We start from the raw sequence: 18,941 nt of genomic DNA on the forward strand, positions 1-18,941 counted from the left end.
GAAGGTCGGCAGGCACGAAAAACTTCCCCGTCGGAAGGTTGCTGAGGATAGGCGGGATTTCCGCTGACATGCGGGTGACCCTCGCACGTCCTTCTGCTGTAGCTAAACCGGGGTTGAGGAAGACTTGCTGAAATGGGTAGGGAGGACGAAAAGGCAATTGAGGGCCGCCGCGACGACCCTGAGGTGAGATAAGGGGAATGGGGTTATTCTCACAATTTAACATTGCATGTTCTTCGCTCTCCAGCCTCCGCATTTTTTCCCCCCAGTTTTGGGCCTGCTGGTTTCCTTGATCCGAGGCCATTCAGTAGCTAATATTAGAGCCGTGTATCTATTTACCCGTGGCGAGTTACACTTGAACATAACGGACCTTAGTTTAGATGTGTATGAAGGCACTTGTGTAATATATAATATTATATATATTACATACATTATATATTGTATTATCTATAATATAGCCCGAGTGCCAGACCCGCGGGGAAAATAATAATCACTGACCAATTTATATACTCTGTAATATCCTTTGTGTGAATTTCGAAAAACTGACCGTGGTTAGCGACAGAATTTTTTTTACTGCTGCAGATTTCGTCATCTGGTTGCCTTGCAGATTTGGAAGTCTACAACTCCTATCACAATGCTTTTGTTGGTTGAAAAATAATTATATATGTAGTTATATATGGTGGGCTGCGCTTCCTTACTCTTTTTAAGGGGTAAAATATTGGCCATTATATAAATACTTTAAATAATACGTCTGTGCATATCGTTTGAATGTCTCGGGGGCTTCTGTTTTTGATTATAATAGCCCCTTCTGTTCTTTGTTATCCATGTATTAAGCTTTTATCAGTTTTATAAATTCATTGTCTATTTTTCTTTTCTTATCTTTCTTGTAAAAATATAAGTTAAAAAAAACCTCATTGCATATGACACTCTTTTATGATCATCCCTCTTTTTGCAAAGAGTTCTAATGTTATTCATATTTATTTATGATGGGCTGAAAGGTAATCTTCCATAGCTAGTACAGTAATCTTACTATTCCAGTCCAGGACTGATTGGCTTAAATTTTTTTTTTTTAAAAATCTTGCTTTAAATATAATTCCATGTGGATTTTTCAGTCCTGGGAAGTGGCAGAAAGAATTATAAAACATTGGAAGGAAAATTCTACAACTCCTTTTTTAGCAGTGAATTGTTGATATCTGCTGTTTTCTCATATTTTTGATGAAGTCTTTTCATCAATGCTGAAAGTTTTTGGAGTTCTATTTGTAACATAATTTCCAGGTCTTCACTCCCATTTTCTTTCTTAAATTATTTTTGTGTTTTTCCTTTTCTTTTATTCTATATACATTTCTGTGCTTTATTAGTCTACAAAATTAAATAATAAACATTGAAAGAATGCCATATGAAAGGGGCTACATAAAAAAAAAATTAAGTACGGGTGATCCTCACTTTATGACCACAAGTAACCCCAAAATTTCTGTTGTTAAGCAAGACAGTTAAATGAGTTTTATCCCTTACCTTACCCATTTTATGACCTTACATGCTACAGTTGTTCAGTGAATCATTGCAGTTAGTAATATGATTAAATGAATCTGGCTTCCCCCATTGAATTTGCTTGTCAGAAGGTTGCAAAAGGTGATCATATGATCCTGGGACACTGTGACTATCATAAATATATGCCAGTTACCAAGTGTCTGAATTTTGAACATGACCATAGGGATGCTGCAATGGTTAAGTGTGAAAAATGGTCATAAGTCACTTTTTTCAATGCCATTGTGTCCTTAAACAATCACTAAATATATGGCTGTAAGTCAAGCGTTACCTGTAATTGAAATCCCTTTGATTTTTTGTAATTCAATTACTTCATATTATGTAGATATGAGAATATTAATGACTCTATTACGATTCTTTTTTACCTGTACAGGAGGAGGAAGAGGAGGAAGAAGAACTTGTGGTACGTAACTTTATGGATAACTGAGCAAGAGAAGTAATCCATAGCATTTCAAATCAAATAATTTTTTAGAAGAATCTTACTACTTATAGTATTCTGTCTGGATGAAAAATAGTAAATATATATATAAAGGTGGGAAGGATTATTTGGGTTCACAAGTAGATTATATTTCAACAAATCAATTATTTTTCTTGATCACAAGTGCCTAACAATTTGTGATAGAAACAAACTGTTTCTATCTGATGTACTTGTTTGCTCAGTTGGATATGTTCTTTTTACTAAAAACAATAATTCAGGAACAAAAAGATAATATAGAAATTGGGCAGATCAGTTCTGATAAATTCCATGTCCATTTAGTGTTTATGTGGTGAATGTCTTAGTATTCCGTCTTTGTGCCTGATTTTTGTTTAATAAAATATTCTGAACTATTGTATTTAGAATATCCCAATCTTGTTTTAATATGTGATTTCTTCTGAATGTTAGGATTCCTATAGTAAGAGCAAAGATGGGCAAACTTTAATATGGACTTTGCTTCCAAGGTTTAAAATGCTTCCTGGCTCAGTTAAACTGTTCTTCTGTTTGAGAGGTAGCAGAACACCCACAACACATACTTTGTTCTTCCTTATTACTAATATTAGTTGCCTTTGCTGACAGATGTAGTAGGGAGACTATGTCGTGAAACTGGCCTGCTCTGTTCTGCTTTATCATTGAGCCTCCACCCCAACTGCTGATTTCTCTCTATAAACAAAGGGAACAGCTCAGAGACCAACAGATATATGGGAAGAACTTATTTCAAAAGAGCCATACTTTATTTATTTTGTCATGTTTATGTAATGTATATTGGAGTTGGTGACCCTTGATAGCTGTATGCAACGAAATTTCATTTTAATGTATGCCAATTAGTGTACATTCAAAGTGACAATAAAGTTATTCTAAGTTCCCATTGCACCAGAATAGAATGGCCTTCAAGGACAGTGCCCACTAGGAATGGGACAGCACCAGCTAAAGTGCCCAGTAAGTTTTAAGCTGATTCTATCTAGGATTCATCTCATAATTCCAATGACAAAAGTCAGTGATAAAACTGGCTTATTGGCTGCTTAGGAAAGAGCATTACTTTAATGAAACTACTAAGGTTGACTTTAAACTGCTAGTATGGGTTTCAGCAAGATACCACCAATATCTTGAGTACAAGACAGAAAAGTAGTTGTCAAACATGGCTAGCTCTGGTAGGGAAATTCTACCTTTAAAAAAAAAAATCAAAATGTCCTGGATGTTACAGTCTGAGGAAGAATGATACTTCCCCAAATGGCTACAATTTATAATCTAGAGTTTTTAAGTTTCTTATGATTATCAACTGTCTGGATAATTATAGACTTCGGTATGCCAGCTTTAAGAGTAAGTTTGACACTCTCATTTGGTAGTGTCTTTAGTAGAGCATTAATTATGTATGTGATGCTTTTTTTTCCAGGATCCTTTAACAATTGTCAGGGAAGACTGTGCAAAAATAGAAGAATGTGCAAAAGCTCTGGAACGTTTAGAGCAGTGTAATTCTCGAGTATCCTCCAGATCGCAAACACAGGAAGAGTGTACAGAGGAGCTCTTTGAATTTCTGGAAGCTAGAGACCATTGTGTAAGTTGCTTTTAGCATGACTTTTATGCAAGGTTGTGTAAAATAATAATAATGTGTATCAAATGAAGTTATAATTCTCAAACTTTGTTGTCCCTTATGGTTTAGAAAAGTTATGGATCAGCAGTTTGTAAATAAAGTAAACTTCTGTAAGTAAACTGTAAGAATATATTATGCAAGAAGTAGAACAATATACTTTTTGCTTAAATTCTTGTTTTCATTTGTTAATTTCTTGGTTTACAGGTAGCTCACAAACTCTTCTCTAAACTGAAATAAATGTTTATTCAATCATGTCGACTTCTTCATGACCGATGAAAACTTCACAGATGTGACCTGCTTCTGTGACAGAGTGATCCTTTTTTTGTTACTGCATCATAGTATTTCTGTATTCTGTGGATGATTTGCAGTGTTAACAGTTTCTGTATATTTCCACATTAAACATTTACTGTAAAAAATAAAACAGTTGTGATAAGTACATATCCTTGTTTAAAACAGCACTCAGAAAAAGTATGGCATACTCAGATTTTAAGTCACTGAGAATTTTAACTGCATATGTATGTGTGGATAGCAAGAGAGTGCTAAATAGATTTCCTGAATTTTTAAGATTTTAAGACTCCAGAAAATAAGTGGAAACTGCTGCTGGAAAACTAACATGATGAGGTCAAGATGCCTTAGAGAAGGGAAAGCTTTTACAATCATTTTGGTCGTTGGAAGTCTGTCCCAAAGACTAAAGAGGCAGGGAAATATTTGTTAAATTGAGCACCCTATTAATATCTGAAATTCCTGTTACTGATGTTCACAAGTGGTGGGGAGGGGATGCGAGCATGTTGTCAAATAAGGCAATATCAACCTCCAATGGGAAGAAGTCCTAATAAGAAAACAAAATTACTTGCATATAGTCTCCTTGATGTCAGTTTCTAGAGACAAGCGGGCCAGTCAATTCCTCTTCAAAATCAATCCAGGAGGGAGAAGCAGACCCGGCACTTGCAGGAAAACGTTAAGAAGGGGGGGGAAATGTTTCCTGTTATTTGATTGGTCTCTGCCATGTACAATATCACCTTTGTCAATGTGCAGAAATTGCAAGAGTTTGCAAAAGCATAAATGATCAAAAGTAGAGATAGATAAAAGGGGCAGAAAACACGTTAAACCGACCCACTGAAACCACGCTCGACATTGTAATTTTCAGGTAAATACAGATGGTCTTCTGGCCAATTGAAACTAATTTGTCCACTTAATAACTTTTTAATACACAATTGCTAAGAGCCTGACATTTGGAAAGGGTTCTGGAAAAGCCCATTTTGTCTTTTTATCTCGCCGACGAGTTCTAAGCAGCCATTCACCGACCCGAATAAAACGTTCACTCCTTGCCCCAAACGGAGCTACGTGGGAAGCGGATGTGTAATTTTCTGGCCTTCTCCGCCGAGATGCTGCCAATAACATAACATTAAAAAAAAAAAAAAAAAAACCCCACTCGACGCCTGTCATTCCAAATGTTCAAGCTGCTCGGTTTCCGGTTATGTTATCCCTACGTGCGACGGAACGATTTTGCGCGTCGACGCTAGCCAGGGGAGCTTAAAACGGTGTGGCTCTTGGAGGAGGAAGAGGAGGAGTTGTTGCTAGACCGTCCCTCCGTCGGCTCTCTAGATACCGCCGTCAACCATGGCGGTTGCACACCGGGCGAACGGGAAGCGGTTATTCCTGCGGTATCTGCGGAAAGCCCCGCCTTCGTTTTTTGCCTTGGGACCCTGCCGGCATCGTCATTACAAGAAGAAATGGGTGGGTGATAAGGAGCGATAGCGGGGCGCCACCCGCGCACACGCGTGTTCGCTTGTCTCATCAACAGGCCAGCCCTTTTAGCTAGAGCGCAAGCCTTTCGTAAACCCCACGGAACCATCTCGACCTGATTTCCACTCCCTCCCCCGTCTTCTCTTAGACCAGAGGTCCTCAAACTTGGCAGGTTTAAGACTTGTGGACTTCAACTCCCAGAATTCTCCAGCCAGCATAGCTGGCTGGAGAATTCTGGGAGTTGGAGTCCACAAGTCTTAAACCTGCCAAGTTTGAGGACCTCTGTCTTAGACTCTTCCCTTCCTTTCTTTCCTCTCTTTATTAGAATTAACCCACCTTCCCTGGTCGTATTAGACAAGTGCTTCTCAAACTTGGCCACTTTTAAGATCGGTGAATTTCAATTCACAGCATTCTCCTGCATGGCTAGCTAGGGAATGGTGGGAGTTGAAGTCCACACATCTTAAAAGTGGCCAAGGTAGAAAAAATACGATAGGCTAGCCTCTGGCTTTCCCTTTTTCTTAAGATACTAGGCCATGTCCTCCTGGTGATTTAAAGGGAAACTCCTGCTTTTCCAAATGAAAGGGGTGGTCTTACATTGAAATTACCGTAGGAGGACTGAGTAGTTTTGCGTTGGATTACGCTGATTATTCTATCTGAACAAACGTACCTCCTGAAGCCCAGTCCTATGCATGATTTTTTTTGGAAGTCCCAAAGAATTTTATTATCGAGCCTATATCGTTTTATTTAAATAGATGGTGATGTGTAGTGTTTAAAGACAGATTATAGTCTTTTATCAGCAATCTAAATTTGGCTTCTTTTATTAGTGTTCTTTATTAAAGGAGATGCATATCTTGGGGTAATAGGATTTCCCCCTTTTTTCATTTAGACATGTGGAATGCAATGTGATAAATAAATTCAACAATAATAATTGCATTTGAAGCATAATCATTTAACACATAGTTTAACTCAGCTGACTGAACTTGACTCTTGAATACAGATAGTCCTCGATTTACGTTTACAATTGAGCCCAAAATTTCTGTTGCTAAGTGAATCATTTGTTAAGTGAATTTTACCCCATTTTATGACCTTTCTTGCCACAGTTGTTAAATGAATCTGGTTTCCCCATTGACTTTGCTTGTCTTGCAAAAGGTGGTCACATGATCCCAGGACACTGCAACCATCATAATATGAGTCAGTTGCCAAGTCTCTGAATTTTGATCACATAACCATGGGGATGCTGCAGTGATCATAAGTGTGAAAAACGGTCATAAGTTACTTTTTTCAGTGCCGTTGTAACTTGAACATCACTAAACCAGGGGTCAGCAACCTTAAACACTCAAAGAGCCATTTGGACCCATTTCCCACAGAAAAAACACCGGGAGCTACAAAACCCTTTTGACAGCTAAAATGGAAGATAACACTTCATATATCGTTTTTTACCTTTATGCTATGTATAAAAAAAAACTATTGTGTGTTGCATTTATGAAATCAATGAACTGCTACAGAGTTTTATTTCTGCATGCAACACAAATATTTTGAGCTCCCCCCCCCCCCAAAAAAAAGATGGGTCAAAAAGCTCAAGAAATCACGTGCTAGCAGATGTCACACATTGGCGGTTGTGACACATATTTTGAACGACAGGGAGCTGCAGCAGAGGGATGAAAGAACCACATGTGGCTCCAGAGCCACGGGTTGCAGACCCCTGCACTAAACAAACTGTTGTAAGTTGAGAATTACCTGTACAGACTTTCTTGCTGAAGAAAACCTCTTCTAGAGTTCCTTGCATATAAAGAGGGCATGCGTGGAATTTATAATCTGGGATTTTCTTAGTTCAAAGTAAGTAGAAAACAATGGTGTGGGCCAGGGGTGAAATGCTCCCGATCTGGTAGCGATGGTGGGTGGTTCAGAGAACCGGTAGCAAAAACCCCGGCGCCCCTCCCCCCATGCCCAGCTGAGCCTCGTGATCATGAGGCTTTTATTTTTACTTTTAAAAGCATTTTTTCTACAACTTCGGCCAAAAAAATGCTTTTAAAAGTAAAAAAAAAAGCCTCTGATGATCGCGTGGCTCAGCTGGGATTGTCAGAGGCTTTTAAAAGCATTTTTTCTACAGTTTTTTTTCTTTTAAAAGCCTCTGACGATCCCAGCTGAAGAGGTTGTAGAAAAAATGTTTTTTTTTTAAAGAAAAAAAAGCCTCTGCCGATCAGGCAACTCAGCTGGATCGTCAGAGGCTTTTAAAAGCACTTTTTTACAACCTCTTCGGCCGAAGAGGTTGTAGAAAAAGTGCTTTTAAAAGAAAAAAAAAAGTTGGCCATGCCCACCCAGTCACATTACCCCCCAAGCCACGCCCACAAAACCAGTAGTAACAAATTTTACATTTCACCATTGGTGTGGCTTAGCTTCATGATTACAGTTTTCATTCACATTTATCAATCATGTGGGGCATTGCATGTTGAAATATTATGTCTACTCTATGTGCATGAGGGAGAACTCAGTAGGCAATCCCAGTTTGAAAATTATGCTTCGTCATTATCAGTGACAACTATAAAATGTTTACATTGCATTATTTTTTTTTAATTGTTGTATAGGCAGCCACTGCTCCTCCGGCAACTAGTAGCAGAGTGGCTCTCCAGGTCTTTGACATGAATTATGGAGACCAGTTTGGCGGCCTCTGGCCCTCAGTTCGCATCAGTCTCCTGTCAATGCAAAAATATGGGGCCCTAGTGAACAATTTCTCTGATGTAGAACAAGTCATTCAGAGTCTGGAAGACCTGAGTGCAGTAGATTTCATCCAAGAATCTCAGAAAGTCACCGAGGAATTAGATTCTTCCATTGAAGAAGACAGTGTGCCAACTTCATCTCTTCAGATAGAACTTTCAAAGACTCAACCACAGCATTTTCCTTCTGTCAGTCCTAACATCAAATGTTACACATTCCCTAAAGGAGACATCAGTCGTTTTCGTCAAGCTAGGTATGAATTTTTAGAATGCTTTCCTGAAATAGCCATTTTCTGTTCTTCCTAAACTTGTTATTTTGCTTCATAATGTTTTTTTAATTTAATAAAATAAATAAAGTGTTGATCTTTCAGAAGACAAAAGAACATGCTTTTTAAATATATTTGTCCCTGGCTGCACCATCAAAAATGCACTATTATAGATCATATATTTATTTTAGCACGTATGTGTCATTTTCCAAAGCCTGATCAAAACAGTTGATAAAATGTTCAAAATACAACACATTATACTTATAATCTGTAACATCAAAACTTCTGATAAACTAAATCTTCCAAAGTACTATATTAGCAATAGTTGAGATCCATATTCAGTCTCTAAAACTAGGGCAAGACACCTGTGGTAAAAACATTTCTCCTCTGCCCCAACCAATAGGTAGTAATTAGATATGATGGAAGGTGATCTATTAATATTTGGATTCTTTTGTATTCTTGTATTCTTATACTTTTTTGTATAAAACCAAGCAGAAAAAAGTTAAATACGAAACACAAAAAGGTGGCATAAAACTGTTTTTCAAGATACAATATATACCTTAAATTCTTAACATACTGGGTTGCTTCTAAAAAGGTAAATTACTTTGAAATCTTCCTGATATTCTGGTCCATTTATCTCAGCAACAGCAGCTCTAACATTTACCTGGGACTTTTGTAAATAAAACCTAGCATATATTTTACAAATCTTCAGAAGCAGTAATGTGTATAAACATAAATCAAGTTACAACAACAATATTCAACTATTTGGGGATAATAAGTATGCATTTGCAATAATTGTTGTATATTTTGCCTAATATTTTTCTTTGACCTGTAGACCAGACATCATAGGAATTCTTGGTTACTATCTCCTGGATGCTGCCTCAATTTTACCTGTTTTGGCTCTCGATGTACAGCCTGGAAACATAGTCCTTGACCTTTGTGCAGCTCCAGGTGGGAAGACACTGGCACTTTTACAGACTGGGAATTGTCGTAAGTAGCATGATTTACTATCATGTTTTACTTGTTGCTTTTCCAAGTTTAGATAATTCATTTGTGGTATAGACAGATGAGTTGGTGAAACTGTTCTTTTGAAATTTTAGGTAGAATAAATCTGCACCTTTCAAACTTGGCAAATTTAAGATAATGTGGACTTCCGCTCCCAGAATTCCCCAACCAGTAAGGGTTATATCCTTGTGAATATATACTTTTCATTCAAAATATAGAGTTGGGAATATTACACGTTTTGTGCATATCAATTGAAAAGTCATAGCCTCCCCAATAACAATACACAAAATTGACTTTCACTTTTATATATGGAGTGCTACAGCCTTCGGGTTTTTTTTTTTTTTTGGTCACTTGTAGGCTGTCATTCCAGTGAAAGATTTTGGAGGAGAAGATACTCATATGTCTTCTCTTTGGAGAAGGGCCACATAGCTCAGGTGTAGAAAACATGTTTTGCATGGGAAAAGTCCCAGATTTCATCCCTACTACTTTTTTTTTCTTTTTTTTAAATTTGATTTATATGCCGCCCTTCTCCGAAGACTCAGGGCGGCTTACAATGCGTTAAGCAATAGCCTTCATACTTTTGTATATTTTTATACAAAGTCAGTTTATTGCCCTCACAATCTGGGTCCTCATTTTACCTACCTTAGAAAGGATGGAAGGCTGAGTCAACCTTGAGCCTGGTGAGATTCGAACTTACAGTAATTGCAGACAGCTTGATGTTAATAACAGTGCTTTAGTCTGCTGCGCTACCAGGGCTCTTACCTATTTCTTCTTGAAATAGGTGAGCTGACAGCCAATGATCTCTCTATGTCTCGCACGGTCCGGCTACGTAATGTCCTTCGCAGCTATCTTCCCAAAGAGATCCAAAATAGAGTGCGGGTTACTTCATGGGATGGAAGAAACTGGTGTCACACAGAAACAAGTACTTATGATAAGGTAAGTATTATTCTAACTCTTGCTATTGGAAATTGAAACACCTTTATTTCTTAATAAATCAGAATCTGGGGTTTCATTTGCCAAATAAAATCATTTAGGTATTTTTTTTTTCATTTCATTTCTTCATTTTTTTTTTCATTCTTAGATTTTTTTTTTCATTTCTTTCCAGTCTTCCCCCTTTACTAGATCATCCCTAGAATTCTCCCTATAGCGGCAGTACAGGGAGTTTATAGCCAAGACTGATAGAGCAGATTTTGGGGGGTTTTAATCTTAAAATTAACAATATCCACTTCAGTATGCTGTAATAAAATCCTTAATCATCTATCTTTGATTATTTATGCTCTGCAATCAGTACAGGAGCCATGATGGCACAGTGGTTAGAGTGCAGTACTTCTGCTGGCTGCCTGCAATTCGGCAGTTCAAATCTCACTAGGCTCAAGGTTGACTCAGCCTTTTATCCTTCCAAGGTGGGTAAAATGAGGACCCAAATTATTGGAGGCAATATGCTGACTCTGTAAACCGCTTAGAGAGGGCTGTAAAGCACTGTGAAGCGGTATATAAGTCTAAGTGCTATTGCTATTGCTTACGGCCACAATTGAGCCCAAAATTTATGTTGCTAAAGTGAGAAATTTGTTAAGTGAGTTTTGCCCCATTTTACAACTTTTCCTGCCACATTTGTTAAGTGAATCACTGCATTTGTTAAATTAATTGTTAACTGAATCTGGCTTCTCCATTGACACTGCTTGTCAGAAGGTTGCAAAAGCATATCCCATGACCCTGGGACACTGCAACTGTCATAAATGTGAGTCAGTTGCCAAGCATCCGAATTTGGATCGTGGGACCATGGGGATACTGTAACCGCCATAAGGGTCAAAAACTATCATAAGTCACTTTTTTCAGTGCCGTTGTAACTTTGAACGGTCACTAAATGAACTGTTGTATGTAGAGTACTACCTGTAACTCAAGTCTTGATTTAGTTCCCTGTGAAACAAACTGCCTCAAATGCAGTAGCAGAAGCAATCCCTCCAGTTCGAAGCCGCCCTGAGTCCGGCTGGAGATAGGGCGGCATATAAATCTCATAAATAAATAAATAAATAATAATAATAAATAATACCTATTTTAAGTTTACGGTATTGGTTATCAGTCAGCTTCTGGACTGAATTCAAATGCTGGACATTATCTTTAAAGCCCTACACGGCAGAACACTGGGTGAGCTCAAGCAGTGCTCTGTCAGAATAGAACTTGCTTGCTTAGTTTTGTCATTTAAAGCCGCGGTCTCCAACCTTTCTGGCTCTGCGGACTGGCCTCGGCGGGAGGGAGGGGATGGTTTCATGTGTGTGCCCGCCGCCTGTGTGAATGAAGCTTCACAAACTCACCCACAGCTTGCATGGCTGGTTTCCAAGGGGCCATAGACCGTAGCAATCCATGAACCATGGGTGGTTGTTTCAAGTTTATTCAGGAAACTTTATAGCAAGCTAGAAATGTGAACCTTGGTTTCCCAGCCTTGGTCTAGCACAGCACCCATAGCACCATAATGAGTTTTGAGCATTTGTTTACATACACTGGATCTAAGAATAGTTATTGCTGTAAGTAGAATTGCAAGAGATGGTCAATATTCCTATCATACTTTTTCCAAAACAATAATTAGAATAGAATAGAATAGAATAGAATAGAATAGAATAGAATAGAATAGAATAGAATAGAATATTGTCATATTTATATGCCGCCCTTCTCCCAAAGGATTCGGGGCGGCTCACAAAATAAGCAATCCAACAATAAATAGAATTAAAATGGTACAATCCAATTTAAAACCCCAAATCCCCAGATTAAAATACACGGCAGATCATAGAATAGAATAGAATAGAATAGAATAGAATAGAATAGAATAGAATAGAATAGAATAGAATAGAATAGAATAGAATAGAAAATAAGAATACAGTACCATACCATACCATACCCATACCCATACCCATACCCATACCCATACCATACCATACCATACCATACCATACCATGGGCATCTTCTAGTCCAGCCCTGCTCAAGCAGGAGATCCTATACCATTTCAGACAAGTGACTTGTCTAGTCTCTTCTTAAAAACCTTCACTGATGGAGTGCCCATGATTTCTGGAGGCAAGCTGTTCCACTGGTTAATTGTCCCCACTATTAGGAAGCTTCTCTCGAGTCCCTCGGGAGTTGGGCGGCATAAAAATGTGACTAATAAATAAATAAATAAATTCCAGGCTGCTTCTCTCTTTGATTAGTTTCCAACCATTCCAACTTGACAACCTATCTTTTCAATGTCTAAAGCTTCAAAACTTTGCTTGACTTTCCATTGTACACGGAAATAGAATTAAAAGTATAATGTAAAGTTGACTTTAATGTAAGGAAATTGTGAAAATATTTACCAGAGATAATATTTGTTTGGTTCCTTTTAGGTACTTGTTGACGTGCCATGCACAAATGATCGAAAATCAGTCTTGGAAGAAGAGAACAATATCTTCACATATGCAAGAAAAGGGGAACGTCAGATGTTGCCAATGCTCCAGCTGCAACTGCTCACGTGAGTGATTATAATGTGTTGTCTACCAATGATTCAAGAAAAGTATGTTCTAGACAGCTCAAAAATGTTTTGTTCCTCTCTTGCCCTGGGCCATGCAATTCCAAAGATGGTCTTGCAATGTCCAGAAGTAAAGTCTACCAATAGGGATCAATTTGTGGTGTTCCAATTCCAAGATATATCAAACAGTTCAGAGAATTCACTTTCATAAACCAATGAATTGCCCCCAGAATAGAACAGAAATTGAAGTTAAAACTATTGGAATACATATAAATAACCCCAAATATGCTTATGATATTACATTCATGGCTAGAAGTGAGGAAGACTAAATCATGTGTTGAAGATGAAAGATGGAAGTAAAAAAACCAGTCTGATGCTTAGTGTTTTGTTTTTTTTTAAACCAACATTCTAAAATTGTGTCAATTGCTAGTGTCAACCCATTGCCAATAGGAAAGAAGTAGTAACACACATTATTTTCTTAGGGTCAAAACTGCACAGAGATGGTTAACCAAAAGGAAAAAAAGATGTCTGCTACTTAGGAGAAATATGGCAAATCTAGATATATATTTATAGAGACACTTTACTGCCAACCATGGTACATCGTATCAAGGCTTCTCTTCCCAATCATAAGATAGCTGTGAAAGCTAGACTGTCATAAATGCAGAACAAAGAAAATCTATGCTTTTGAATTGTGGTGCTGGAGAAAGTTATCCTCTTCATTGGCAAGAAGAATCAATACTAGATAAAGTAAAGCCAGACTACCAATTAGAAGTCTAATAAAGTCTAACTAATAATTAAGCTATAGGTTAAATATTTGAGATGTATAATGTAAGGCAAGGTCATTGAAGAAGACCCGAAGCTTCAAAAAATCAAAAGCAGTAGACAATCCTGGTGATTTATTATGTATTGGGTGACAAAGAGCTTGAAGTGATGGAATGACCAAACAACTAAAATATTACCCTTTATGAAACTGCAATTTCAACTACGTTAATATTCTTATACCCAGGAGTCTTCCACTCTTGAACTAAATACTTTGAAAATTCCATAATACTCAATTATGCTTTTTCATTATTTGATGGCTGGGCGAAAACAATACTGCTGGCTAGGATTTCATTCTCTTTGGCTGGAGGCTAGATTTGAGTTTTGAAAAAATGAGGTCGGCCTGGCATAAGTATGCAGGGGTTTCCCATTCGCAGAATACTGGTGTGCCTAGTAACAAAACAAAAAAGGCAAGTGTGACAGATAGGATTCCATGGGAGATGTCTGGGTCTATCGGTGCCAATAAGCATTATTTCTAGGAACTCAGTAAATTAATGACAAATTAACAAGGCAGAGAAAGGAGAATTGATTCTGTGTATATCTAGGGCCCAAAATATAGTGTAGAGTAAGAATTTCTTGTGCATTCTTGCACTGGCATATAGCGTATGCTTCACTCTGTTGAATAAGTGGCTCAATACAGTTGAGAGGCATTCCCCAAATTAATTTCTTTCCTGCTTTTTTCCAGAGCTGGCGTGCTTGCTGCTAAGCCAGGAGGAGAGGTGGTGTATTCCACATGCTCTCTGTCTGAGCTCCAAAATGAGTATGTGGTTGAGAGAGCTGTGGAGTTACTAAACATCCAGTACAGCATCAATGTGAGAGTAGAGGACTTGAGCCATTTTCGGAGATTGTTCCAGAACACGTTTTCTTTCTATTCAAATTGTAGACTTGGAGAACTTATCCTGCCTCACCTCACGGCTAACTTTGGACCCATGTATTTTTGCAAATTGCACAGAATAAATTAGATTGAAGAAAGAACAGTGTAAAAGGAAGAAAGGGATTTCCCATATATTATTAAACATCTCTTCAAAAGACGTAATGGAATTTACAAAAAGCCACAGACATTTTTGTGTGTGTGTGTAGTTTACATGCCTGGGCCCTTTACATGTCATTCAATGCCTGTTCTTTGCAAGGAAGTACTTCTCTTCATGGGCAGTCTTACCAGGTAGAAATTCCATTTACATGCTACTAATAAGTTGCATTTACATACATATAATTATATACAGTCAGGTCCAGAAATATTGGGACATCGACACAATTCTAACATCTTTGGCTCTGTACACCACCACAATGGAGTTGGAATGAAACAAACACAATGTGCTTTAACTGCAGACTGTCAGCTTTAATTTGAGAGTATGTACATCCAACTCAGGTGAACGGTGTAGGATGTACAGCAGTTTGCCTATGTGCCTCCCACTTGTTAAGGGACCAAAGGTAATGGGACAGAATAATAATCATAAATCAAACTTTCCCTTCTTAATACTTGGTTGCAAATCCTTTGCAGTCAATCACAGCCTGAAATCTGGAACGCATAGACATTACCAGACGCTGGGTTTCATCCCTGGTGATGCTCTGCCAGGCCTCTACTGCAACTGTCTTCAGTTCCTGCTTGTTCTTGGGACATTTTCCCTTCAGTTTTGTCTTCAGCAAGTGAAATGCATGCTCAATGGGATTCAGGTCAGGTGATTGACTTGGCCATTGCATAACATTCCACTTCTGTCCCTTCAAAAACTCTTTGGTTGCTTTTGCAGTATGCTTTGGGTCAGTGTTCATCTGCACTGTGAAGCGCCGTCCAATGAGTTCTGCAGCATTTGGCTGAATGTGAGCAGATAATATTGCCCGAAACACTTCAGAATTCATCCTGCTGCTTTTGTCAGCAGTCACATCATCAATAAATACAAGAGAACCAGTTCCATTGGAAGCCATACATGCCCACGCCATGACACTACCACCACCATGCTTCACTGATGAGGTGGTATGCTTAGGATCATGAGCAGTTCCTTTCCTTCTCCATCCTCTTCTCTTCCCATCACTCTGGTACAAGTTGATCTTGGTCTCATCTGTCCATAGGATCTTGTTCCAGAACTGTGAAGGCTTTGTTAGATGTTGTTTGGCAAACTCTAATCTGGCCTTCCTGTTTTTGAGGCTCACCAATGGTTTACATCTTGTGGTGAATCCTCTGTATTCACTCTGGTGAAGTCTTCTCTTGATTGTTGACTTTGACACACATACACCTACCTCCTGGAGAGTGTTCTTGATCTGGCCAACTGTTGTGAAGGGTGTTTTCTTCACCGGGGAAAGAATTCTTCGGTCATCCACCACAGTTGTTTTCCGTGGTCTCCCGGGTCTTTTGGTGTTGCTGAGCTCACCGGTGCGTTCCTTCTTTTTGAGAATGTTCCAAACAGTTGTTTTGGCCACGCCTAATGTACTTGCTATCTCTCTGATGGGTTTGTTTTGTTTCTTCAGCCTAATGATGGCTTGCTTCACTGATAGTGACAGCTCTTTCGATCTCATCTTGAGAGTTGACAGCAACAGATTCCAAATGCAAATAGCACACTTGAAATGAACTCTGGGCCTTTTATCTGCACATTGTAATTGGGGTAATGAGGGAATATCACACACCTGGCCATGGAACAGCTGAGAAGCCAATTGTCCCATTACCTTTGGTCCCTTAACAAGTGGGAGGCACATATGCAAACTGCTGTAAGTCCTACACCGTTCACCTGAGTTGGATGTACATACCCTCAAATTAAAGCTGGCAGTCTGCAGTTAACACACATTGTGTTTGTTTCATTCCAACTCCATTGTGGTGGTGTATAGAGCCAAAGATGTTAGAATTGTGTCGATGTCCCAATATTTCTGGACCTGACTGTAAATAATTGTGTACTTGCATCACAGTGTTGGGTTATACTGTATACACTAGAGAATATCCAGCTGAGCAGTATCCAGATGTATGAGGGCTTCAAGTTTCAGAAAACTTTATATCATCGTATCCTATCTTTGAATTTGGGAGTTGTGAACCCCAGTGCCTTTGGAGGTTGCCAGGATGGGAATGGTTATAGTAGAGACATTTCTGCCATATGTATCAGAATTTCAGAATAACAGAATTGGAAGGAACTTTGGAGGTCTTCTGGTCCAATCCTCTGCTTACGCAGGAGATCTATACCATTCTGAACAAATGATTGTCCAATCTCGTTAAAAGTTCTAGTGATGAAGCACGTACAACTTCTGGAGGCAAGCTGTTCCACCGATTGTTCTCATCAACAGGAAATTTCTCCTTAATTTTATGTTGTATCTCTTTGATAAGCTTTCAGCTGTTAAATGTCTATGGAGATGCTCAATCATCCAGGTCATGGTCGTCCCAAAAGTGCTTTTCAAGAGGCCAACTGGATTTCCCTTTTTTTATTATTATTATTATTTGAAAATGTTTTGCTTCTCATTCAGGAAGTTCTTGGTAAAAACATAGCCTCTGTTAAAGCACTTTATTATATTATTTTACATATATTGAGTATCAAAATCAATCCTAAACTCCCATTGGGTTCAAGAAGATAAACTAGTAAATAATTATAGGTTAATGCCGGTTTAACCTACAGTGGGTGATCATGATTTATTAAGGAATTTTGCTCCTTGGTGAATAAATCCTCATAAAGTGTCTTGAAGGTGCCCTGCTGTATTACTAATTATTAGGGTTGTGTAAGGCTAAAAAATGGGATTGCATGACAGCTGTGGAAGTCAGCCAAATGAACCTGGGAATGCTGTATTTGGCTTAAACTTTAAGCCTTAAAGAGTAGAAGACTGGTGCTACATTCACATTCCTCAGTGCTCCCAAATATATCTTTATGCTTTTGAATTGGAAGACCTGCACTGCCCTGTTGTTTTTATATGTACTATTTTCCAATTGCTTTCTTACCTGTATAAGTTATTTGCTGGAACAGTCTCTCCACCCTAATGTTTTTAGAGCTCATTTAAAAGTTATGAAGAGCCAGCCTTTTTTCTAAGACTTTTATGAAAGTCTGTCTACTCTATGCTATGCAGCTTTAATTCTACAGTTAAATACCAATGCACTTTCTCTCTTTCTAGCTTGCCAGCCATGTTTGTCAATTTAGGAAACTGGTAAGATTAGGCTACTTCAGGAAAGAAGATTTCTTCATAATTGAACTGAAAGAACTTCAGAAATGGCTGCTTGATCTACCATCGGATGTTAAAAGTGCAATGCACTCTAGAGTTGGACAATTAAATTGGGGGCAAATTCCTATAGTTATCAGATAACCCATAATAAAGTTGTTAAGATACCATCACTATTCTGCTGCCTTCTGGTTTTTATTTTTTCAGCCTTACATTCAACATTAATAAGCATAGCATTTTTTAAAAAAAATAATAAAGACCTGAAAAAGTTATAAATGGAAATCCCAGAATTTTTATCTTTTCAGAATGTTCTAGTGTTGTTGGGAGTGAGGACAAGCATGTTAGGAAATATATGACTACATCATGAATTTTCTTGTGAACTTTTCTCATTTCTTCTAATTGCTGTTTATGTCCCACCACAAGCCTCTGTAAACAAGGCATTACAAACTCTAGCTGACCAAATTATGGAGGCTGAAGCCAAATACCCCGATTCACTGGCCATTATTTTGGGAGATCTAAACAAGGCAAACTTAAAGAAAGAGCTACCAAAATACTTTCAGCATGTCAATTGTCCCACTAGAGGCAAGAATACTTTAGACCATTGCTACACAACACTAAAAGATACTAATCGGTCCTTATCATGAGCAGCTGTGGGACACTATGATCATTGCATGATTCACCTTGTACCTGCTTACAGGCAAAGACTTAAAACCACAAACTCAACAATTAAATCAGTGAAGACCTGGACGGAGCAGGCAAAGTTAAAGCTATAGGCCTGCCTTGACTGCACTGATTGGAATGTTTTTGAAAGTACAGGCTTAGATGAACTGCAGACTTAGATGAACTCACAGACTTAGATGAACTATGTGTACCCACCAGGAACTTGAGAATATACAGTAACAACAAACCTTGGTTCACGGTTAAACTTAAGCAGCTACCATGTTCCAAAGAGGAAGCCTACATAAAAGGTGATAAAATGCTGTACAATCAGGCCAGAAATGTATTAACGAGAGATCAGAACAGCAAAAAGAAATTACTCTGAGAAGCTAAAGAATCAGTTCTCAACAAATGAACCAGCATACATGTGGAAAACTCTTTAAAATGTCACCAGCTATGGCAAACCTCCTTCCCAGGCTGAAGGAAATCAGCCACTGGCAGATGATCTGA

General features: G+C 38.3%; 2 protein-coding genes across 4 annotated transcripts; both read left to right on the forward strand.

The window, feature by feature from the left end:
• On the forward strand, positions 1-4,029 carry UQCRH (ubiquinol-cytochrome c reductase hinge protein). The gene is made up of 4 exons (XM_034415002.3): positions 1-183; positions 1,916-1,945; positions 3,411-3,572; positions 3,813-4,029. The coding sequence occupies exons 1-4, from the start codon at positions 133-135 to the stop codon at positions 3,843-3,845; spliced, it is 276 nt and encodes a 91-aa protein (XP_034270893.1). The 5' UTR covers positions 1-132; the 3' UTR covers positions 3,846-4,029.
• Positions 4,030-5,153: 1,124 nt separating this feature from the next.
• Positions 5,154-17,947, forward strand: NSUN4 (NOP2/Sun RNA methyltransferase 4). Of its 3 annotated transcripts, XR_015733092.1 has the most exons (7): positions 5,154-5,345; positions 7,940-8,322; positions 9,170-9,324; positions 10,121-10,275; positions 12,712-12,836; positions 14,338-14,814; positions 17,730-17,947. XR_015733092.1 is itself a non-coding variant. In XM_034415001.3 (6 exons), the coding sequence occupies exons 1-6, from the start codon at positions 5,229-5,231 to the stop codon at positions 14,612-14,614; spliced, it is 1,212 nt and encodes a 403-aa protein (XP_034270892.2). In that variant the 5' UTR covers positions 5,157-5,228; the 3' UTR covers positions 14,615-17,947. The 3 variants fall into 3 exon arrangements, 2 of the variants coding, with proteins under 2 accessions (XP_034270892.2, XP_087745826.1); XM_034415001.3 differs by having other exon boundaries at positions 5,157-5,345; positions 14,338-17,947; XM_087889700.1 differs by lacking the exon at positions 14,338-14,814 and having other exon boundaries at positions 5,166-5,345.
• The last annotated feature ends 994 nt before the right edge of the window (positions 17,948-18,941 follow it).

The sequence above is a fragment of the Pantherophis guttatus genome, chromosome 3 (assembly GCF_059756535.1).
Source record: "Pantherophis guttatus breed Tessera chromosome 3, ASM5975653v1, whole genome shotgun sequence".
Classification (NCBI taxonomy): Eukaryota; Metazoa; Chordata; class Lepidosauria; order Squamata; family Colubridae; genus Pantherophis; species Pantherophis guttatus.

What these genes read in the sequence shown, in the direction of transcription:
- UQCRH (XM_034415002.3), top strand. Translation starts at nt 133, where the DNA reads ATGGGTAGGGAGGACGAAAAGGCAATTGAGGGCCGCCGCGACGACCCT. An exon ending in AGGAGGAAGAAGAACTTGTG is followed by an intron (nt 1,946 to 3,410) that starts GTACGTAACTTT and finishes TTTTTTTTCCAG; the next exon opens with GATCCTTTAACAATTGTCAG. An exon ending in TGGAAGCTAGAGACCATTGT is followed by an intron (nt 3,573 to 3,812) that starts GTAAGTTGCTTT and finishes CTTGGTTTACAG; the next exon opens with GTAGCTCACAAACTCTTCTC.
- NSUN4 (XM_034415001.3), top strand. Translation starts at nt 5,229, where the DNA reads ATGGCGGTTGCACACCGGGCGAACGGGAAGCGGTTATTCCTGCGGTAT. An exon ending in AGTCGTTTTCGTCAAGCTAG is followed by an intron (nt 8,323 to 9,169) that starts GTATGAATTTTT and finishes TTTGACCTGTAG; the next exon opens with ACCAGACATCATAGGAATTC. An exon ending in TTTACAGACTGGGAATTGTC is followed by an intron (nt 9,325 to 10,120) that starts GTAAGTAGCATG and finishes TTCTTGAAATAG; the next exon opens with GTGAGCTGACAGCCAATGAT.